General features: G+C 57.1%; 1 protein-coding gene across 8 annotated transcripts in view; it reads left to right on the forward strand.

The window, feature by feature from the left end:
- Positions 1-22,968, forward strand: part of SPATA13 (spermatogenesis associated 13) — a 268,070-nt gene extending 245,102 nt beyond the window's left edge. For 5 of the 8 annotated variants that reach the window (XM_082435520.1, XM_082435521.1, XM_082435522.1 and 2 more), the window contains 10 exons: positions 2,175-2,311; positions 3,376-3,555; positions 3,809-3,994; positions 5,360-5,539; positions 7,198-7,430; positions 10,804-10,933; positions 12,666-13,038; positions 13,473-13,547; positions 15,314-16,782; positions 21,160-22,968. In XM_082435520.1, the coding sequence (XP_082291646.1) occupies positions 2,175-2,311; positions 3,376-3,555; positions 3,809-3,994; positions 5,360-5,539; positions 7,198-7,430; positions 10,804-10,933; positions 12,666-13,038; positions 13,473-13,547; positions 15,314-15,492 (1,673 nt within the window). In that variant the 3' untranslated portion in view covers positions 15,493-16,782; positions 21,160-22,968. The remainder of the gene's footprint in view (positions 1-2,174; positions 2,312-3,375; positions 3,556-3,808; positions 3,995-5,359; positions 5,540-7,197; positions 7,431-10,803; positions 10,934-12,665; positions 13,039-13,472; positions 13,548-15,313; positions 16,783-21,159) is intronic. The other 3 variants (XM_082435518.1, XM_082435517.1, XM_082435519.1) reach the window with 3 other exon arrangements.
- The last annotated feature ends 29 nt before the right edge of the window (positions 22,969-22,997 follow it).

Consider the following 22,997-nt stretch of genomic DNA (forward strand, 5'->3'; position numbering starts at 1 on the left):
CCACTGTGGGGAGGGGCCCAGGTGTTTGACTTTCCTGAGTGCAGCGGTCCCGCTGAGACGGGAGGAGGAGGGATGCTCTGGGCCCCGACAGACCAGGCCCGCCGTTAGCCACCGTGCTAGTGGGCGCATGCTGGGGCAGCTGCCCCGAGGGCCCCGGTCAGAGGAGGGCTGCAGCCTTACCGTTACCTCCCTGGTGGCCTGATGAGAAAGGCTCGTGCCTTTACCGCAAGTGCGTTTGCTTCCTCTGGGCTTTCTCCCCACCCCCCAGATGCACCCCAGCAACGGCCAGGTGACCTCGTGTCCTCTGCCTGAGAGCGCTGTGACCACAGCGCAGGGCAGGAGTGGCCGCACGGGTCCTGAGGATGGACATGGACACACACACACACACACACCCCTGGAAGGTGTGCATCGAGCGAGTGGCAGGGCCGGAGTGAGGGCAGGAGGAGAGCCCTGGGGGCCTGGTGTGCAGAGCTGGGAGCCCGGTCCTGGGACGGACAGGTGTCTGCAGGGCACCTGAAACGTGGCTCGTCCAGAGGGGATGGGCTGGGAATGTGAGACGCACATCAGATCTTGAAGACTCAGTACAAAATAAAGACTAGGAAATATCTCACTTTAAAAAATAAAATAAAACACAAATTAAAAATAATAAGAAAATATCTCATTTTTAAAAACAGGTTCCTCAGTTTAGAAAGCAGACCTGTCTCCCGAGAATAAAGTTACTAGAAATCCCGACTCTCAGGTCCTTGAAAGAAGCCGGGCGCACGGAGCTATCCCACCAGCATCCAGCTCTGGGAAGTTCGCCCAGTAATTCGGGAGTTTCCGATTCATCGTTGACTTGCCCCTCTTTGTTGCTGCCACGTCAGCTGGACGTGCGGGTCCTTGCACTGCGCTTCCGGCGGCCGGTTCCGTGTTGCGGCACGGTGGGCCCTCCCGATCCAGCTGACCCGCCGTCCCCGCGCTCTCCGGGGCCCAGCGTCCGCCCCGCCCGCCGCGTGCTGAGGCCATTCGCTCTCCTTCAGCCCAGCCACGACCGCGCTCGCTGCCGTCACCACGGTGGCTCCTTTGAGCGAGTCCCAGCCACGGACCAGGGATGCTGGGAACGTGACACACATCGTCCCACCTAATTCTGCAAAAAGAAAGAAACTGCCGTTTACAGCGGAAGGGTGTGGCGCTGGGAGAGTCTGAGTTGCCTGGTTCCGGTCCCCGCCCGGAAGGGGCGGGGCTACGGTTCAGACCCGGCCTCTTCACTCCAGCACCTGGTCTCTTTCTGTGGTACCAGGGAACCTCTGTTCAAACCTGCCACTCCCTTGCTCGGGCCCCGCGAGAGCAGCGCCGGTGCTCGCTCTAACCCTTAGGCTTGCCTTCCGGCCCCATCCTTTGTCAGATGCCCTCGTGCCCAAGGCCAGCCACACTGCGTCCTCAGGCAAGAGCCGGGTGCCTCCGCCATGGGGCCTTGTCCTCACAGGGGACGTTCAGTGACCGACGAGCCTTGGTGAGGAGCCTGCCGTCCCAGCAGGAGATCGGAGTGCCAGGTGGTCCGTCCAAAATGCCACACCCATCCTCCTAAGGGCTTTCTCTTTCTTTGGTAAAGGTGCCAGGTAACTCCTCATTCTGACACTGAGTTCTGGCCCTGCGCTCTGTGACAACCAGGAAGCATGGTGCATGGCTTCACGTACGATACCGGCAGCAGCTTCTGATTTTAGCAGCACGTCGCTGTGCCTGGCAGGGAAACGACGGAAGCAGGACACTTTTTAAAAAAAGGATTGTATCAATATTTTCCACTTTCGTTTCCTCCTCAAGCTTATTGACACATGACTTAGGAACATTATCTATATTTTTTATATCCACTTTGAAGCACAAATTTCCAACTAAATCACACATCGTTCACTCAGTATCCTGACTCGCAAAATAACCCTGTGCGTCACCGTTGGCAGTAGTCTCTGAAATGTCCCCTTTCTCACCGATGGGGACACTCAATCCCGGCTCTCCTTAGCCTCGACTGCTACCTTTGGATTAACAGATCAGTGGACATTTTCTAATGGTCTCTTATTCTGGGTTAGATACAAACGGTTACTTTCCGCTGAGGGCACGTTCTCAGAGGTCATAGGATTCTTGGTTATATTTTTGACATTAGCTGTGTCCTTTAAACTGCACCGTCTCTCTCTCTCTCTCAGTTTCTTCTGATGGCGGTGCGGAGCCGTCTGCCCTAGCGGATGACAATGGCAGCGAGGAGGACTACAGCTATGAAGACCTCTGTCGGGCCAGCCCCCGGTACCTGCAGCCGGGCGGGGAGCAGCTGGCCATCAACGAGGTGCGGGGCTTAATTCCACACGGCAGCAGCCGGGGCAGGAGGCCCGGTTTTCAGGGCCCGGAACCCACTCGTACTTTGCTCTCTGATTATTTCTTAGTGAACATATGCTAAAACCTAGAACTCTGGTTAGAAAACCGTTATGGTTTTCTTGCATTTTCAAGGATGATTTATGTGATTAAGTGTTGCAGGTAGCTAACTAAAGGCATCCCTCCTGGTCAGAGCAGCCATCGTTATGCTTGGAGAGGGCTTCTCAGTCAGTTCAGGATATGCCCTCCCTACATTTATTGTCTCATAATAAATCTAGGAGGTGAACATTACTGTCCACATTTTAGCAAACGCTCTGAGACTAAGAGGCTGAACCACTTGCTAGCAGACGGCGGAGCTGAAGTTAACCACGTGCTTCTCACCACGGATCTGCGCTTCTCCCCGCCCCTCAGCATCTTTAGGCCTTTTTACAGCAGTCTTTCCAGAAGGCGCCTCTAGCCTTTGGAGCTCATGAACAGAGCGCCTGGGGTGTAACTTCTCAGTGGCAGCATCACCAGTTGTTGCTATAGGATCCACGGTGTCCCCGTGACATCCCGGGAGCTGAGGGCTTGCACGGTCCTCCGCCCCTACAGCCGGCTCACGGACGAGCTTAGATTACCTGCTGAACATCCAGACGTCATGCTGTGTTCTCTCTAATTGCAGTAAAGGACACAGTGAGGTGCAGAGTCTGCTCAGATTGTGAGGAAAGAACGAAGAGCAGGTCCTGGGTGACGCCGTGAGGGGCTTGCGGGAAAGGGTGTGCTGGCCTTTGACCGCTCGGCTCCACGACTTCTAGTTTGGCTGCTCAGAAACCCTTTCCGGGGCGAACCGTCCAGATAGTCACACGTGCTGGATGACTGATGCACAGATGAGTGGACCTGGGGGTTCCTTTAAGAGCACAGGAGGGGCGCCCGCCTGGTACTCTTCCGCATCCCTGTCGTGTGACGTCACACGCTGAGCGCCATCGGTGTGAACACTTGGGGGCCGGGCGAGCCCAGGGTCCCCGGGCTCCGTGCTGAGCGCCCGCCTCTCCATTCCAGCTGATCAGCGATGGCAGCGTGGTCTGCGCCGAGGCCCTGTGGGACCACGTGACCATGGACGAGCAGGAGCTGGGCTTCAAGGCCGGGGACGTCATCCAGGTCCTGGAAGCCTCCCACAAGGACTGGTGGTGGGGCCGCAGCGCGGACAGGGAGGCCTGGTTCCCCGCCAGCTTCGTCCGAGTGAGTGTCTTCCTGGCTCTGGGGGCTCAGGGGCAAGAGCCACTGTTCCCTGGTCATCCTCTGAACCAGACCTCCTGGAGGCTGGGGTGGGGGAAGGGAGACTTCCCACCGGCGTCAGCGGGGCGGCTGGTGTTTGCGATGCTCAGCTCGGCGCATGCAGGCCCGGCCCCCTCCCCCCCCCCCCACCCCCACCGTGGAAACCGGGGGCGGGCCTGGTGCCGCCCGCTGACCTGTGCCCTGCGTGTGACCGCAGCTGCGGGTCAATCAGGAGGAGCTGTCGGAGGGCGCCAGCGGCAGCCCGGGCGAGGAGCCGGCGGAGGACGCGGGCCGGGGCCGCCACAAGCACCCCGAGAGCAAGCGGCAGATGCGGACCAACGTCATCCAGGAGATCATGGACACCGAGCGGGTGTACATCAAGCACCTCCGGGACATCTGCGAGGTGAGCCTGGGGGCCTCGTGGCGCCGAGTGACGTGCCGTGCGGCCCCTCCGCGCCCAGCCAGACCCTCTGCGCACGCGTGTTCCTGGAGCCCCATCACCACCCCCGCCCGTGGTCCCTGTACAGGCCACTCGCTCACCAGGTGCTGGTCCACCCTGGGCAGCGTGAGCGGCCGGCCGTCTGCAGGGTGAGATGCAGCGACTTCCTTGCGGGACTTAGCTGCCACGGGTATTCAGAAGGAGTGACATTGAGGGGAGGCGGCACCTTTAAGTGAGACCCAGCTGACTTCAGAAAGAACCGAAGGTTTGTCACGCTCCACCAACCACTGCATCTCATCTCTGACGCACAGCGAGACCCCGAGTCATTCAGGTGCAGACGTGTGGTGACGTCCCGGGCTCTGTCCTACAGGGTCTGGGATCCCGCTCGGCAACCAAGTCCCTCCCCTGGGGTATTTTTCGGTTCTGTGGATTCTGTAGAGCGTTTCGCTAGACCGTTGTGCGCCTCGCCTGGCCACTCCGGCATCCTGGCCGTGAATGCTGATGCCCGCGCCTTCCGTTCAGCTGCGAGGGTCCAGCAGGAGGCAGGCCAAGTGCGGGCCGCGCTCCCCCCCCGCCCCCGCCCCCGCCCCGCTGTGTGGTTGGACTGACCCCCAGATGAGGACCCCCCGGCGTTGCGCGTATTTGTGGCAGCCGTCTTGTTCCGTGTGAACCTGCGGTTGAGGGAGTTCCTCTGAAGTGGCATTTTAGGGAAACAGTCACTGCTGATAACTGTTGAGCACGACCGTGCCCTTCACTGGCGTAACTCGACCCCATGACACTCACGGGCAGGTCCCACACGCCCCCATTACGGATGAGGAAGCCCAGACGTAAACCAGACCCACTGGCCTGCAGCCTGTTAAAATTCATCCCCAATAGTCAGTGGTCTGTGTTTTACCGTATAGTCAGTTCAGTCTGTGTAATGACACGGTGCCCATCTGGGGATAATTGTTGCACGTTTTTATGGCCTTTCCTTCCTACCTCCGTATCCTACCCAAGCCGCGTACAACCAGGGCGTTGGGCGTAGAGAGTGAGCGGTGCTCTGATGAGTGCAGCCTCAGGTTAGATACCTACGGGTCTGTGTTGTTTCCTGTAGAAACTGGGTGATGCTGGAACCCTCGGCTAAGCCGTTCTTGGCTCTGGGCCGTGACAGTGAGCGTTGCTCACTGAGTGGCCCAGCCAGCGATGGCGTCTGTACCGGACAGGCCTTCTCGGCTGTGAAGTGGACTTCGGAATGAGAGAATGGTTATCTTAAGAGTTTAGGAAAAGTGCGACAGTACCAATTTTTGAGCTCTAATATTTGAAGCCAGGCATTGCTTTCCTATTTTGTAGGGCTACATTCGACAGTGTCGCAAGCACACGGCGATGTTCACGGTCGCACAGCTCGCCACCATTTTTGGAAACATTGAAGATATTTACAAATTCCAAAGAAAGTTCCTGAAAGACCTTGAGAAACAGTACAATAAAGAGGAGCCTCACCTGAGCGAAATAGGGTCCTGCTTTCTTCAACACGTACGTCACCCTCCGCTTCTTACTGATAGCGTCCGGCTAAATCATTTTGAAATGTTTCTCCCTGAAGCACAGGGGTCCTTTTTGTTTTGTTCCACTTTGTTTAATTTCTTTCTTTGTTTGCTAGATTAATTTCCTGCAGGATGGGGGTGTCACTTGTAAATTAAGGGGACTGCTGTATATGGTTGATGTTTACCTGAGTGCCCCAAGTCCATTATTTCAAAATCTTTTCAATTTTATGCGGTTTTGACTTAGGGGTTGTATTTGGGGTAGTTTCTAGTAATACCTACCAGGTGTCTATTATATGTTAATCGCTGTGTTCAGGGCAATATGGCAGCTCCTGTACTGCTGTGACGCAGGTAGGATTATTTTCCCCGTGTTCCAGATGCAGAAGCTAGGCTTCACCCAGAGAGTAAGTGATGCAGGGTCACACATTAGTAATTGGCAGAAGTGGATTCAGGCCAAAGGCGTGCGGCTCTGGGACCCAAGCCTGTACCTGCCTCAGAACAGTCTCCTGATGCTGGCCTGAGCTTGCTAACTGGTGACTGACTGTCACTTTTTAATACAACAGATTTCAGAGGAAGCAGATTCCGCCCCCAGCCAGAATGGTCAGGGCGCAGTACCAGTAGCGGTCACACCAGTGACGGGGCTAGTGTAGCACTCGCTCCTCTGGGCCCAGCAGCGTTACGGTGGCTGTGGAACGGGGGCCGATCCTCGGGTGGACTGTCTTTAAACGGCTGGAGACGCTGTTGCTGGTGGTCTCCAGCTGGAGGGGTGGGCCCGTGAGGGCTCTGGGCCTGTTTGGGACTTTGTAGGAGAACTGTTTGGCCAGAGCAGGAGGTTCACGGGAACAAGTCGTAGGAGAGAAGCTTCCAGGTCAGCCAAGGTGAGGCTGCAGAGTGGCACGCGGATCTTGCTGTAGAGGACAGGAGAGCCTAGCTTGGGGACAGAGGTGTCACTGCTTCTGGGGAGACAGGGAGGTGGGCCTGGGCGAGGGTGACAGCAGCAGGGATGCAGAAAGAGGGGTGTGGCCGGAGAGGTGGTGAGCCAGAGGACAGCCAGGTATAAACTGGGGTAGGACCCAGGCCGAAGACACCGCAGCTGCGGGCAGGTGGACGTGTGTGAAGGAGGTGGCCTTGGGGCTGAGGAGCCTCGGGGGGCTGGGAGGGGCCCCCTCGGAGTCCCAGAGGGGGCGGGGCAGCCTGGGGCGGGGGAGGTGGCCCCTACGTGGATGGCAGGTGGCAGGGTGGGAAGGAGACCTGTGACCAGGAGATGGGGCTTTGCGTCCTCCTGCTCATGTGGAGAAGCCCACCTGCCCGGGAGAGGAGAAGGGACAGGCGGCAGCTAGGCGCAGGGACAGCACCTCCCTCTTCTCCTGGATCAGGCGACACAGGGGGTGACACAGAGGGCGCCGCTCCCCAGGGCGGCCTGTGCGCCCGACACGCCCTTTCGGGGTCTGTGGAAGGCGCCTGGCACGGGCCGGGGCTCTGCGTCCTTGGCAGCCTCTCCCTCCACCCCCAGGGTCTGGCTGTGGCCCCTTCCCACGGGCCCCCCTGTCCAGGAACCTCCCCGGGGGTCGCGGGGGGGGGCGCTGGGTGTTGTCCGTCCTCGTCAGGGTCCAGAGCTGCCCTGTCCTGACGGAGCTGTGCCCCCCTTCCCAGCAAGAGGGCTTCGCCATCTACTCCGAGTACTGCAACAACCACCCGGGCGCCTGTGCCGAGCTGGCGGGCCTGATGAAGCAGGGCCGCTACCGACACTTCTTCGAGGCCTGCCGCCTGCTGCAGCAGATGATCGACATCGCCATTGACGGCTTCCTGCTGACGCCCGTGCAGAAGATCTGCAAGTACCCGCTGCAGCTGGCCGAGCTGCTCAAGTACACCACTCAGGAGCACAGGTGAGGCACCCAAGAGGGTGCAGGGTCACGTGAGCTTCCGCAGGGGGCGCGGGGTGGGCGCAGGGGAGGGGCTTCCCCTGGACGCCTGCACGCGGGGGCACGGGGGCGGGGGGGGGGAGCGGCACGCAGCTGGGGGCGCGGGGGCGGGGGGCGGCGCCCAGCGGGAGCGCAGAGCAGCGGTGCCGGGTGGGCTGCGGTGCCCTCCTGATGCTCTCAGTCAGCTGTCGGGAAGACGTTTCCAGGTCGTTTAGAAAGTTTAAGGTTGTTAACTACTGAAGTGGGGTCATTGAAGAGGCTCCTGAATATCCATTTCTAGAGATATTAGAAAATAAGAATTAATTCTTAAACTGTGTCATGAGCAGGTGGGGGATTTTTATTGTGTTGTCTGTCATTATAATTGACATATGTTTTATAAATACTCTTGTAGCTACTCAGTAGTGAATAAAAACAATTAACAAAAAATAGATTGGTGTGAATACAGTTTCAGAAATATTTTCTTTCCTCTTACTTATCCTTAAGATATTTCAGGCCAGCTCACCCTCAGAGCAGTACAGTCAGACCTCGGTATCCGTGGAGATTGGCTTCAGGACCCCTGGTCACTAAAATCTGAGGATGCTCGAGTTCCTTATAGAAAACGGCTCAGTATTTACATCTAACCCATGCACAGCTTCCCAGATAGTTTAACGCATCTCTAGATTACTTCTGATATCTAATACGATGTAAATGCCATGCAAATAGTTGTAAATACAATGTAAATGCTGTGTAAATAGTTGCTGGCCTGTGGCAAATTCAAGTTTTGCTCTTTGGAACTTTCTGGAATCTTTTTCCCAAATATTTTCAATCTGCGGCTGGTTGAATCACGGATGCAGAACCCCTAGGTATGCAGGGCTGACTGTGTTATATGCTGGAACAAAAAGTTCCTTCGCAGAGGGGTGAGGACACAGAAAAATGTGAACTCTGAAAGAGTAGGGAGTCTCAAGGGCGTGGCGTAGTGTGCGGGCTCTACTTGGGGGACACATCCTCCTGAGACCCTGTTGGGCCCTGAGCCCTTCCTGGTCCAGCTCGGTGCTTGCTCTGTCTCCCAGTCCCGTCCTCCCTGTTTCCTCTGGCTCTGAGCGTAAGGCTTCTCGTCACGGTTACCGGAATGCTCCGTCTCCCTTTGGGGCTTACTTTGTGAATTCTTCTGAGGGACCCAAAAATACTGACCCCTGCTTACCGAGTAGCAACTCTTCACTTCCCCGCGTGCACAGAGCAACGTCTGATCGTGCTGTGATTGTACGTGAGCTGTCACCCATTGTGTGTTGGAGCAGGCCTGCCCCCTCTCTGAGATGTGGGGAAGGGTCTCCACCACAGGGCCCCTTTCGCCGGCAGCCATGGGGTCCTCGCTGTGTTCTCAGCAGCCCACAACTGGCAGGCCAGTGGGGACACAGCCGTCGTCCAGCAAGGTTTTAGGACAAAGCTTATTGTTATCGATGAGAACCAGACCTCATCCGTGACATCTGTGTCATGGCGCAAAGCTTTCACTCCACCTGCAGCCCTTGGAAGGACAGTCTTGAAGGGGTCTAGTGGGAAAAGGGAGCGGGGAGAAACTGTGCCCAGAGGAAATCTGCTGCAGCAAACCGCACGGCTCTGGGTTTTAACATCTGACTATTGCCCTGAGAGCAGCGCGATTCTCCACGGCAGCACCTGCTCGGGAGGGTGCGGGGGACAGGTCCTTCTTCTGTCCTCTGCGCCTGGACTCCTGTGGAGAGACGGGGCTGAGAAAGGGGTCTTTTCACAATTAGATCAGAAGGTCGAAAGAAAGAGCTGGGTCGCTAAACGACATACCCAGATGATGATGTTAGTTTCAAGAATTAAGGTGAAAGGAATAAGAGAAAGGAGTTGATTGAAATAAATGAAAGAGCTATGTATGTTTTTCTTTTTCTGATGGAAAAATCAGAAAACTTTGACAGAAAGAAAATAGCAAAGTCAAGCGAGTCACAAATTTGAAGAAATTTTTTTAAAAAGAATAAAAAGTCATCGTGATGAGGAACCTGAGAAAAGAAATAAGCAAATTAAGAAGCAGGACCTCTCGAAAGACAGGGAAGCTATGCCAGGAGTGTACTCATCACCCGTCAACACTTCATTTTTCTCTTTTAAGGGCATTTTTCACTATGAGGCATTTGCATACTCTGGCTGTTTCAAAAAAAAATCATTTTAAAAGAAATGACAAAAAGCCCATTTCCTTGTCTGAAGTAAAACAAAACAAAATATTTTAGAAAACCATTACACTCTACCTCTTTCCTGGAATTGTACAGAAAAACTTGTGGAAAAAAAAATACAGTTATTTTGCACACTTTCTTCATTGGTGGAGCCCTTTCTGGGGGTAGGGGGTTTGCTCCCATTATTTTGGCAGCCCCTGTGTGTCACTTTGTTCTCCTTTTCTGCTCCGCTTCTGTCTGAAGACAGTGGGGTCTGGTCTGTCCGGGAATGGGGTAGGGGGGATGCCCAGGGACCTCCCAGGAGTGCAGCTGAGCAGTGTTTGGTGCGTGGACAGCAGAGTCTGCTCCCAAGGCTTTTTTCCTGGCTGTGCAGGAGGACTGCAGTCCGGTCCAGAGGCTGGACCCAGAGGCTCTGTGAGTCCTGGAAGACACAGGAAAGTGTGGGGAAAAAAAAAAGACTTAGCTCGTTAGCGGGGCGACCGGTTTATGTGTCCCTGAATTATTAACGTGAAGCGAGACTTGAATGTAAACCTTTCCGGCCCCAGACACGCTCTCTGGCAGTCTGTGTGCAGATCGGAGCTTCAGTTTTCCTGGTGCCTCCACGGTTAGAGGAGCTGCTGGGGGAGACATGTGAGTCTGATTTGACTGTGGCCGGTGGAAGGCACCAGAAGTAAAGATGCGTGGCTGAGGGAAATGTCGTGTCCGCAGTTACGTAACTCACTTGTGTCCTCCCCTCCTTTCCTGACTCAGAGCAAATGACCACTCTTGAGAATGGGTGGGGATCATTGAAGTACTTTATATGGCAGAACTAGCTCTATGACGATCAGAGCGATAACAGAGGCCTGTCGTTTCTTTATTAAGGAAAATGATCCGTCGTCACTGTGACTAAAACTTATTTCTTGTGGCCTTTGCTTCATTTCGCTGTGGTTTCTGGGAAACGAACGACAACATTCTTATTCCACAGAATTCTGGGTGGCACTCGGCCGGCTCCCTTAACCTACGCGAGCTGCAGCCCCTTCACGAAGGAACAAGGGAAGGGGAGCAGAGGCTGTTGTTTAAAGGCCATCTTGCCGAGACCGTCAGTGCACAGTCACGGATGGGGCATGTTGTCTCGTGGGTCCTCATTTGCGAGGTGCCCGCTGCGTGGTTAAAATTAACCCCTCGCTTTGCAGCGATTACAGCAACATAAAGGCAGCGTACGAGGCCATGAAGAACGTCGCCTGTCTGATCAATGAGCGAAAACGCAAGCTGGAAAGCATAGACAAGATAGCACGGTGGCAGGTGTCCATCGTGGGCTGGGAGGTACGTGGGAGCCCACCCCCGACCTGCGGTCCATCGTGGGCTGCGGGGCACCTGGGAACCCTCCCCGCTCAGCGCGCAGCTCGACCCACACACCCCCGACCTGTGGTCGTCTAAGGCGACGGCTCACTTTGTGTCCCATGATTGGCGCCCTGTGCTCTTGGCTTTAATGGCATGATGTTTGGATGCACGTTGTGAAAGCTAGCAGTCAAAGGCTTTACCCTCCACCTCCACCAGGGAGTACTCTGAAGAGGGTCTGTAACCAACTGATTGCGTGCACCCCGTCTCTCCTGCTTGACTGTGGCTCCGTGAGAGCAGCTGGAGAACGGTGACAGCGCAGGCTGCGTCACGGTGGGCGTGCGACTCCTGTATGATCTGGCCGAGATTGATAGTCCATCTGCATGATGGGGAGGGAAACGTTACCTATCTCGTAGGGCTGTTGTGAGGATCGCGTAAGACAGTGCCACGCAGCGCTTGATACACAGCCTGTGGTGATGGCCCAGTGCGCACGCGCACACGCACACACACACGCTTTTATTTATTAAAACAGCAGTGACAGTAGCTAGTGCCTGTACTGTGTTCACACATGCCTGGCGCTGGTCTGAGTCGTTTAAATATATGAACTCATTTAACCCTCTCAATAGTCCTATGAAGTAGGAACTGTTATTACCCCATTTAACAGATGGGGAAACTGAAGCACAGAAAGGTGAGGGAGCAGAATGGGACCCACGGACCACTGCACCTGAGGCCATCAACGAGGACAATAAGCCCACGTTGTTCAGATGGTTTTCAGACACAGCAGGAGTCATCCTGCAGCAGATTAATTGGTCAGAGCTCACTCTCCCCAAGGATTGTGAAAGTTTGGATGGAGAAGTTAGGTTTTTAACTAAAGCAGGTGACAGCAGTGAATACTGGAGAGAAATACTCTTCTTACAAGGCCCTCATGGACTCTGGGAGTTCAGACGGGACCTTGGGGTCCGTGGGTCTAAGTCTCCTGTGAGCCAAGAATCCAGGGCACAGAATCGCTGTAGGCAAGTAAATAGAAAAGCTATTTCGGAGTCGAGATCTTTTGCCTCCAAAAACTATTGTGTATAACTGGGACTAGAGGAGAATAAAATCTTAAAATCAAAGGCCAGTGTCATACCAAATACCACAAAGTTACATTGGGTTAGACCCGACCTAAATATTACAGAAGTGTGTTTCTCCTCCTGTTCTTGGACTCTGACATTTAGGTGATAATTTCTTGTCAGAAGTTTAGCAATTTCTTGCTGGCAGTTTGCCATCTGGCCTCTTGTTTCCAAGACCCTGAGCTAGTTATGCTGGGGAGCTGCATAGAAGCCCCCCGAGTCTGCAGCACTGAGCCCCTCGCCACAGGGGGTCTCCTTGTTCTTGGGGGTCGGTCCAGGCCAGCTGCCATTTCGGATCCTGATTGGATCCCACCCATCCAGAATTTTTCACCAGATCTTTCTGATAAGGGAGACCCCTCAGGTAACATAGGGGCTCAATCACATTTTCCCATGGAATAGGGAAAAGAGAGAAGAGTTTTCCTGCACAAGGAGGCTGACGGCCGAGGTCTGACCGGCCTTTGAGGCCCTGCCCTGCGCTTGGGCCTCGTGTAACTGGCCCACCCGTGGGGATTCGTGCCAGGACCTCCCCCCCTAGCTCCGCCCGATGCCCGGTTCCCTGAGACCTTGCATCGGGGGACCTCAGGACATGTGTCCACCCTTCCCTCCAGGGCCAGGACATCCTCGAGCGCAGCTCAGAGCTGATCCACTCCGGGGAGCTGACCAGGGTCACCCGGCAGGGCAAGAGCCAGCAGCGGACGTTCTTCCTGTTTGACCACCAGCTGGTGGCCTGCAAGAAGGACCTGCTGCGGAGGGACGTGCTCTACTACCGCGGCCGCACGGACATGGACGCCGTGGAACTCGTGGACCTGGAGGACGGCCGCGACGGTGCCCGCACCCTCGGCGTCAGAAACGCCTTCAAGCTGGTCAGCAGGACGGGTGACGAGGCGCACCTGTTCTGTGCCAAGAAGCCTGAGGACAAGGCGCGGTGGCTGCAGGCCTGCAGGGACGAGCGCAGGCGGGTGCAGGAGGACCGGGCGATGGGTGAGCCCTGGGGTCTCGGCCCCTCCCCCGCCTCTCCCGGTTCACCCCTGGCGGGGAAAAGACCAGGGAACCGCAGGTCCTGATATTCCTAAACCTGCTTACGAGACCGACAGGGACAGGTGTGCCGTGGGTCCTATTGTTGGACCCATTTCACAGATGAGGAAACCGGGGCTGAAGGCACCCGCCCACTCTTAGAAGGCGGGTTGTCACTCTTCACGTGTCCCGGTAGGGAGAGTGGTGATGTGGTCGTCCTGGTGATAATCCTCCTCCTTCTCCACTCTCTCCAACCCCTTATACTTAACTTCCTGAAGGATTAAGGCTCTTTGCTTTGGGTTATGGAGCAGACCTCAGGGTTAATGTGGGTTCAGTGCAGGTTTTATTCTGAAATGTTTTCACTTGTTTTGAGTACATATCACATTTGTTTCTAAATCCAGGAATGGAAATTTCAGAAAATCAGAAGAAACTCGCCATGTTAAATGCTCAAAAGGCAGGACACGGAAAGTCAAAAGGTAAGTTTTGGAGAAGGTTTTTCATCTCCTTAGTGTGTGTGTGTGTCAGTACTGGAATGAAAATGGGGAGAAATGCCCGAAGCTGTTAGGTATGACTGACTCTTAAGTGAAGGAGAGAAGTGTGGGTAAAACAAGATGATAGTTCAGAGCAGTGGACGGTTTAAAACCAAATCTGCATTTGGTTCTGAACGTGTTTGACTTGGGGCCGAGGAGCTTCTGGACGCCCCTGCCCTGCCCTCTGAGCCTCCCCCTGCGGAGGGAGGGATTATCCGTCCACAGCCCAACCAGCCCAGGAGTCTGGGGCATGTGAGGAGGAAATCTCCAACCCCAGACTGCTTGTCAGCTGAAGGCATGTCCTAGTTCAGATGAGAAAAAAGATGTAAAAGTTCACTGTGTCAAGCAAGGAGCGAAAGCAAAAGAAGATCCTCTGGCTTCTTTAGAGCCTGGATTCTCTACCCTGCGGGCACATTCCGAGGGAATGACCTGGGCAGCTCTTACAAAATACCAAGGCCCGGGACACGGACCCCAGAGTCCACACATGCATAGTACAGATACTCTAGCGCAACAGAAATGAAACAATAAGGATTCTTATTCCAAAACTACGTGTTGTATTTCTGCAAACTTTATTCATGCGAAATTTATCCCATTTGGTATTTTCCTACCCGAAAATGCAAAAACAAGGACCAGTTGAGCCCAGGACTGATGGGCTGAGAAGAATTTATTACCAGAACAGCATTTAGCAAAGCCCTGCTTCCTCTGCTCAAATGCAGAATTCCCTCCCGACCCCACTCCACACCCCCCACCACACACACACACACACACACACAAAGTTAACAGATATCTTCAAGGCAGAAAATCTCATTTTAAGTATTTCTTGCATCTCCACTTTGGATGGCAGGTGACTGGTAAATATCAGTTTGCTGGGATTCACTAGTTCCCGTCCATACCTTCCAAGGGTCACTGGCTCAGCGGGCAGGCAGCTAGTTCGAAGGAGCACTCGCGTTTCTGGGGGTCGCCTGTCCTGCACTTCCCATGAGTTCTCCCATGTCATCCTCTCTGCCGCCCTGGAAGAGGAGGAGAGCCTTGCGGCAGGTCGGGGGCAGGGAGGGATTGTGGACGAGGCCTCTCTTCTCCCCAAACTCCCACTCTCTCCTCTTTTCATGCTGACTTTCACAGTTAGCGTGTGGTCTTGTAGCTCACTTAACACAACTTTCTGACCACCTGTGGGCAGGTTTTGTATGCCAGCTCCAAAGAAACAGCTTTGGTTAATTCGATGAGGTATCAGGGGCCGCTCCTCTAAGCACGTAACTTGTATTCACTCATTTAATTCTCGTAACAACCCAGCGGGCACCGTTACCCCGTCTTAGACATTGGGAAACTGAGGCTCAGAGGCACCAAATACTTGCATCCCGTAAGTGGCGTGCAGTGTGAACTCCGGGCTCTCACAGAAAGCGCTTCACGGCTTCTCATCCCGCGCAGACGTCCTGCCGGTGACATTTACAGAGCGGCCCTGGGTGTCTGTTTCCTTCCCGGTCACTTGGCTGTCGCGGTACCGTCCCGGGAGGGTTTTAAGTGAGGATTCAGTGCGGTAGTGTCCCGATCGGCACGCAGGGTCTGAGTGTAAGTGTCAGGACGGCGTTCGGGGCCCCTTTGGGGGAGGTGACTGGAGGGTCGGCCTGGGGCGTGGGGACCGGCGCTTGCTTTTCCCTGGGGGCTGCCGCCGGCGCTGAGTCCGTGGCCCTCTGCCCTCCCCACCCCTGCATCAGGCTACGGCGGAGGATGCCCCTCGGCCCCCCCGCTCCAGAGCCTGCGGCCGGTCCACCAGCGCCACGTCACCGTGCCCGCCAGCCTGCCGCAGCAGCAGGTGTTCGCGCTGGCGGAGCCCAAGAGGAAGCCGTCGCTGTTCTGGCACACCTTCAACAAGCTCACCCCCTTCAGGAAGTGACGCGGGGGGCCGGGGAGCGGGGCGCCGTGCCCCTCCTGGGCCCCGCCCAAGGAGTCTGCTCCGCACGGGGCACGGGGATCCGGTGCTGAAAACCTCCCCTGGGGACGCGGTGAGGAGACCTGGCCTCGCCGGCGGTGGCAGAGGCCCAGCTGCCTTCTCGGGAGGGAGGGGGGCATGACGCACAGCTCCGGTGTCGCCTGGGCCGCTCCCCGCCGCCGTGAGCCCACCGAGGCGGCCGCCGCCGGGGAACGGGGGTGGGCTCTGGAGATGCTGGGCGGGGAGCCGGGAGCATGGCCGAGGACGAGCTGCGGTCCAGGCCCCGGGCGGGGCTCCCCGAGGAGGAGGGGCGGGGCCACTTTGCCTTCGGTCTTGAAGGGGAGGGGAGCGCCGGGGTCAGGGGTTGGCGGGCGGTGACCGCAGCCCCGTCGGGGCCCTGGGGTCCCCTGGCGTCTTCCGCATTCACGCAGTCGCCAAATGGTGGGCGGGCCTCTCCCGCAGGCTCCTGCGCACGTGGTCCGGGGCCCGCGGTGCACAGAGGCCCACGCGCTCCGAAGACGCCGTTGCTTTCTGGGGGCAGGGAGCCCGCTGCTGGCTTTGTACGCTTGTCCCCGCCCGCGTGCCACTCCCCGAGCAGAAACCTGAGAAACTTCACGCACGTGCACTTCCAGTAGGAAAACCCATTTCCTGTAGTTTGATGACGAAGTGAACGTGCAGACCTCCCAGCTGAAACGTGTCCTTAAAAGAGCGTCCGCGTGCCTGTTCCTCCCTCTGCCTCCGTCCTCGCCGGTCAAGTGACAGTGACACGTACCTTCTTCCACTGAAAACCAGAGGCTCAAGGGTCCTGCTTCCTCCATGTTTGAAGCCGACTTTGTCCCACAGCCCCGAGCAGTAGTGTCCGCCGTGCCATGATTAGCATGTCAACAGGTTTCTGAAGATCGGTTCCGTATGGAAGAGACCTCACGAAATAGACCCAGACTCAGAGACAGCAGCCTTCTCTAGCGAAGGCCACGCGGCAGACGCCGGTCAGCGGCAACCTCCTTGCCTTTTCTAGATGGTAAATTCTGATGAAAACGGCTTTTAAACGTGCCGGGAGGAAACAGGCTCTGCCAGAGCGACACCTTTCCATTGACCTCATGCACCGGGCGGGGGTCCTGTTACATGTCTTGTGGTTTTCTACTCGGGAATCTCTTTTTGGTGTTGAAACCTCGAAAGTTCTCTTTTCTACCCAGTTCCTGCTTGAGAATAAACACACCTGTACGGTCCTAACAGAGGGGACACCTGAGACTCCAGGTGTGGCCCCCCTCCTCCTCACACCCAGAGCTGTTCCCGGGGGGCGGGGGGGACCCAGGCGGTGCTGCCTCTGGGGACCTCGGGGCCCAGGTCCCGGCACGGAAGCCGCTTCTGTAAGGAAGCTTCTCGGGAGGTGCTGTGGGTCCGCGTGCTCGTGTGTGTGTGTGTGTGTGTGTGTGTGTGTGTGTGTGTGTGTGTTTCCTTTCTGAATAGGCTTCTCAGTTTTCGTTGCATTTATATAACTGACCTTTTTACTAACAAGATATAATGATAAATTTTGAAGACTATGCTTAATATGCTTTTCGTGGGCCGCCTCGGCAAACATTGTCGGGCTTCTGTGCTAAACAGAGTTGTTTGTATATATGGCAGTTGTGAACAGTTGGGTTGCTTTTTTTTTTTTTTTTAATAGAATTACTTTGAGGAAGTAAAGAGAATCAGTTGCTCATGTTATATTTCCAGTGAGGACTCACCCCCAGTGCAGAAGCACCCAGAGGGCCCCCGTCTCCCCCTCCCCCGTCTCCCCATATCCCCCCATCTCCCCCATCTACCCCATCTCCCCCCATCTCCTCCCATCTCCCTCCATCTCCCCCCGTCTCCCCCCCTCCCCCCATCTCCCCCCGTCTCCCCCATCTACCCCGTCTCCCCCCATCTCCCCATATCCCCCCATCTCCTCCATCTACCCCGTCTCCCCCCGTCTCCCCCCGTCTCCCCCCCTCGCCCCATCTCCCCATATCCCCCCTCCCCCCGTCTCCCCCCGTCTCCCCCCATCTCCCCCATCTCCCTCCATCTCCCCCCGTCTCCCCCCCTCCCCCCATCTCCCCCCGTCTCCCCCATCTACCCCGTCTCCCCCATCTCCCCATATCCCCCCATCTCCTCCATCGACCCCGTCTCCCCCCGTCTCCCCCCCGTCTCCCCCCATCTCCCCATCCCCCCATCTCCCCATCCCCCCGTCTCCCACCGTCTCCCCCCTCCCCCATCTCCCTCCATCTCCCCCCATCTCCCCATCTCCCCCCATCTCCCCATCTCCCCCCGTCTCCCCCCGTCTCCCCCCGTCTCCCCCCGTCTCCCTCCGTCTCCCCCCGTCTCCCTCCGTCTCCCCATCTCCCCATCTCCCCCATCGCCCCCCGTCTCCCCCATCTCCCCCCGTCTCCCCCCATCTCCCCATCTCCCCCATCCCCCCATCTCCCCCCGTCTCCCCCCATCTCCCCATCTCCCCCCATTTCCCCCCGTCTCCCCATCTCCCCCATCTCCCCCATCTCCCCCCGTCTCCCCCATCTCCCCCCGTCTCCCCCCATCTCCCCATCTCCCCCATCCCCCCATCTCCCCCGTCTCCCCCCCTCCCCCCATCTCCCCCGTCTCCCCCATCTACCCCGTCTCCCCCCATCTCCCCATATCCCCCCATCTCCTCCATCTACCCCGTCTCCCCCCGTCTCCCCCCGTCTCCCCCCCTCGCCCCATCTCCCCATATCCCCCCCGCCCCCCGTCTCCCCCCGTCTCCCCCCATCTCCCCCCATCTCCCTCCATCTCCCCCCGTCTCCCCCCCTCCCCCCATCTCCCCCCGTCTCCCCCATCTACCCCGTCTCCCCCCATCTCCCCATATCCCCCCATCTCCTCCATCTACCCCGTCTCTCCCCGTCTCCCCCCGTCTCCCCCCCTCCCCCCATCTCCCCATCCCCCCATCTCCCCATCCCCCCGTCTCCCGCCGTCTCCCCCCTCCCCCATCTCCCTCCATCTCCCCCCATCTCCCCATCTCCCTCCGTCTCCCCCCGTCTCCCTCCGTCTCCCCATCTCCCCATCTCCCCCATCTCCCCCCGTCTCCCCCATCTCCCCCCGTCTCCCCCCATCTCCCCATCTCCCCCATCCCCCCATCTCCCCCCGTCTCCCCCCATCTCCCCATCTCCCCCCATTTCCCCCCGTCTCCCCATCTCCCCCATCTCCCCCATCTATGCCCGTCTCCCAATCTCCCCATCTCCCCCCGTCTCCCCCCGTCTCCCCCCGTCTCCCCATCTCCCCCCGTCTCCCCCCGTCTCCCCCCGTCTCCCCATCTCCCCCCATCTCCCTCCATCTCCCCCATCTCCCCATCTCCCCCCATCTCCCCATATCCCCCCATCTCCTCCATCTACCCCGTCTCCCCCCGTCTCCCCCCCTCCCCCCATCTCCCCATCCCCCATCTCCCCATCCCCCCGTCTCCCCCCGTCTCCCCCCTCCCCCCATCTCCCTCCATCTCCCCCCATCTCCCCATCTCCCCCCGTCTCCCCCCGTCTCCCCCGTCTCCCTCCGTCTCCCCCCGTCTCCCCCCGTCTCCCTCCGTCTCCCCATCTCCCCATCTCCCCCATCTCCCCCCGTCTCCCCCATCTCCCCCCGTCTCCCCCCATCTCCCCATCTCCCCCCATTTCCCCCTGTCTCCCCATCTCCCCCATCTCCCCCATCTACGCCCGTCTCCCAATCTCCCCATCTCCCCCCGTCTCCCCCCGTCTCCCCATCTCCCCCCGTCTCCCCCCGTCTCCCCCCGTCTCCCCCCGTCTCCCCCATCTACCCCCGTCTCCCCATCTCCCCATCTCCCCATCTCCCCCCGTCTCCCCCCGTCTCCCCGTCTCCCCCCGTCTCCCCCCGTCTCCCCCCTCCCCCCATCTCCCTCCATCTCCCCCCATCTCCCCATCTCCCCCCGTCTCCCCCCGTCTCCCCCCGTCTCCCTCCGTCTCCCCCCGTCTCCCCCCGTCTCCCTCCGTCTCCCCATCTCCCCATCTCCCCCATCTCCCCCCGTCTCCCCCATCTCCCCCCGTCTCCCCCCCTCCCCCATCTCCCCATCTCCCCATCTCCCTCCATCTCCCCCCGTCTCCCCCCATCTCCCCCATCTCCCCCGTCTCCCCCATCTCCCCCCGTCTCCCCCCATCTCCCCATCTCCCCCCATTTCCCCCTGTCTCCCCATCTCCCCCATCTCCCCCATCTACGCCCGTCTCCCAATCTCCCCATCTCCCCCCGTCTCCCCCCGTCTCCCCATCTCCCCCCGTCTCCCCCCGTCTCCCCCCGTCTCCCCATCTCCCCCATCTCCCTCCATCTCCCCCCATCTCCCCCATCTCCCCATCTCCCCCCATCTCCCTCCATCTCCCCCATCTCCCCATCTCCCCCCATCTCCCCCCGTCTCCCCCCGTCTCCCCCCGTCTCCCCCATCTACCCCCGTCTCCCCATCTCCCCATCTCCCCATCTCCCCCCGTCTCCCCCCGTCTCCCCGTCTCCCCCCGTCTCCCCCCGTCTCCCCCGTCTCCCCCCGTCTCCCCCCATCCCCCCATCTCCCCCCATCTCCCTCCATCCCCCCATCTCCCCCCGTCTCCCCCATCTCCCCCCGTCTCCCCCCGTCTCCCCCCATCTCCCCCCATCCCCCCATCTCCCCCCATCTCCCTCCATCTCCCCCCATTTCCCCCCATCTCCCCATCTCCCCCCGTCTCCCCCCATCCCCCCATCTCCCCCCGTCTCCCTCCATCTCCCTCCATCTCCCCCCGTCTCCCCCCATCTCCCAATCTCCCCCCATCTCCCCATCTCCCCCATCTACGCCCGTCTCCCCATCTCCCCATCTCCCCCCGTCTCCCCCCATCTCCCCGTCTCCCCCCATCTCCCCATCTCCCTCCATCTCCCCCCATCTCCCCCCGTCTCCCTCCATCTCCCCCCATCTCCCCATCTCCCCCCGTCTCCCCCCGTCTCCCCCCATCTCCCCCCATCTCCCCATCTCCCCATCTCCCCCCGTCTCCCCCCATCTCCCCCATCTCCCCCATCTCCCCCCATCTCCCTCCATCTCCCCCCATCTCCCCCATCTCCCCATCTCCCCCCGTCTCCCCCCGTCTCCCCCCATCTCCCCATCTCCCCCCGTCTCCCCCCGTCTCCCCCCATCTCCCCATATCCCCCCATCTCCCCCATCTCCCCCATCTACCCCCGTCTCCCCATCTCCCCCTGTCTCCCCCCGTCTCCCCCCATCTCCCCCCATCTCCCCCCCTCTCCCCCATCTCCCCCCATCTCCCTCCATCTCCCCCCATCTCCCCCCATCTCCCTCCATCTCCCCCGTCTCCCCCCATCTCCCCATATCCCCCCATCTCCCCCATCTCCCCCATCTACCCCCGTCTCCCCATCTCCCCCTGTCTCCCCCCGTCTCCCCCCGTCTCCCCCCCTCTCCCCCCATCTCCCCATCTCCCCATCTCCCCCCATCTCCCCCGTCTCCCCATCTCCCCCCATCTCCCCATCTCCCCCCATCTCCTCATCTCCCCATCTCCCTCCATCTCCTCCGTTGTCCAGAGCACAGGGACAAAGCGCTGGACGTGCTGTCGGCAGCCCTGGTCTGTCTCTCGGCCGAGCCCTGACTCCTGGCTCCCCCCTCCTCCCCTCAAGCTTCCCAACAGAGGGGCAGGAAGCACGGACACCAGGGCACGTGGTGACGGTCCGTTGGTCAGATGTCCATCCTAGGTGGCTCCTGCTTGGATTTCCAGGTGATTTGAAAACTGCTAAAGTGCGTTTAAAAGGGTAGAACGTCTTTTGTCCTCTTTAAATCTGTGTGTCTAGCTTGGGTTTATTAGTAAATGCCTGCGTTCTCTACAGAATAGATGGCTTGGTGTTCTGTTTTTACATTTGCCGAACTTCCTTCTTGATTTCTCACATGTTCCACTTGGAGAGAAAAAGAGAAAAAACGAAAAGCCCCCTGTACAGGTTGTGTATGAATTTCACTGGGAATCTCGCTTTCTCTGTCTGTCTTTTTCTCTTTTTAACACTACACTGCGTGATATCGGTGGACCGCCCCCCCCAAAAAAAGATGGCATAACATTTTGATGAATTTCACTTACTCTATCATGTTTCAGAGTTTGCCAACTCTGTTGAAAGACCTTTGAAATGGCCTCAGGTCCAAAGCAGCCTTCTCAGTTTTTGATGATGCCTGACATGTATAACAACCTTGCAGTTGATTGTAAGCAATCGTACAACAGAATACCTGTGAAGTCCTGGAGAAATGGCATTCTTTGTCTTTGGCCTGCAAACTGGAAGAAGAGTGGCAGGGATTTGCCAGGGCTTTCCTGGGACACCTTCTGTGTCTCTTGCTCTCTGTACATCTGATCTCTTCCCACCCCCCTGCCGTAGACCTGATTTTGTAGTTGAAAACATTTCACCCCCATCTCCACGTTCCTTCTGAATATCGTCGTGCCTTTTTATTCATAATACAAAGACTGAGCTCCATGCCTGTTCAGAAAATCCCCTCAATCCTACATTGCTGTTGTCTAGACACAGAGCAAAAGTGCATTTAATTCAAAACCTGTTTCACAATAGAAATCTTTTGTAAAAGCCATGCGCCAGCATTTTATCAGTTGGGCATCTCTACAGGCCCAGACCACTGATTCTCCTCAGTGCAGATCAACTTAGTTACCAAGCTAGAATAGAAAAAACCCGACCACCTGAGTTAGGGAAGAAATTGCGGTGTAATATTTTGTTGAGGAGAGGAGAAACAGACGTGTCCCTCACAGTTCAGTGCCAACAAGCGTGAATAAATGTGGCTCACAGGCCAGGGATGCCGGGCACACATCGAGAAGGCCAAACTGCCCCAAAGCAGTTGTCCCCGTAATAAGCTTGGCCCGCAAGTTGTTCTCCCTGTTAAAATTTCACCTGGCTGACGCTGCTCTTCTCAGGATGGATGCAATGAAGGTGGAGTCCAAAGGATGCTGAAAATAATAAGTAGAAACTGTGTGATCTTGAAAAAAAAACCAAACCCAGGAGCATAAATATCAGATGCAAATTTAGTAACAACAAACTTAACATTACTGCCTTTAGTTGTTTATTAAGTATCTGACACTTGAATTTAGAAAATACTGTAACTGATTCTGCAATTTAACAGTTGGTCTCTTTTTGTAAATATTAGCATCCACGGTGTTTGACTTACCTACTTCGCAAGGCTTTTGGTGACCTGTTCCTTCAATTCTAACTCACCAGCGTCAAGGTGATGTTATCTGTATAGGTCAAGTGACAGCTTCCAGACGAAGTGGCTGTTGACAGCTGAATTGTGTTGTACAAGATCGCTGTAACTTGATATGTGTTTTCTCTGAAGTTTTTGTAAAAAAAAAAAATATATATTTACAATGTTATTTGAATGATTTCTTGTAAATGCTGTGAATCTATATTTGTTGTTTTGTATCTGTATATTAAAGTTAATTTGCCAAACTGGCTCTAGTAGTGCATTGGAGTGTGTG

The sequence above is a fragment of the Balaenoptera physalus genome, assembly GCF_965194825.1.
Source record: "Balaenoptera physalus genome assembly, chromosome: 18".
In the NCBI taxonomy this organism is placed as follows: domain Eukaryota; kingdom Metazoa; phylum Chordata; class Mammalia; order Artiodactyla; family Balaenopteridae; genus Balaenoptera; species Balaenoptera physalus.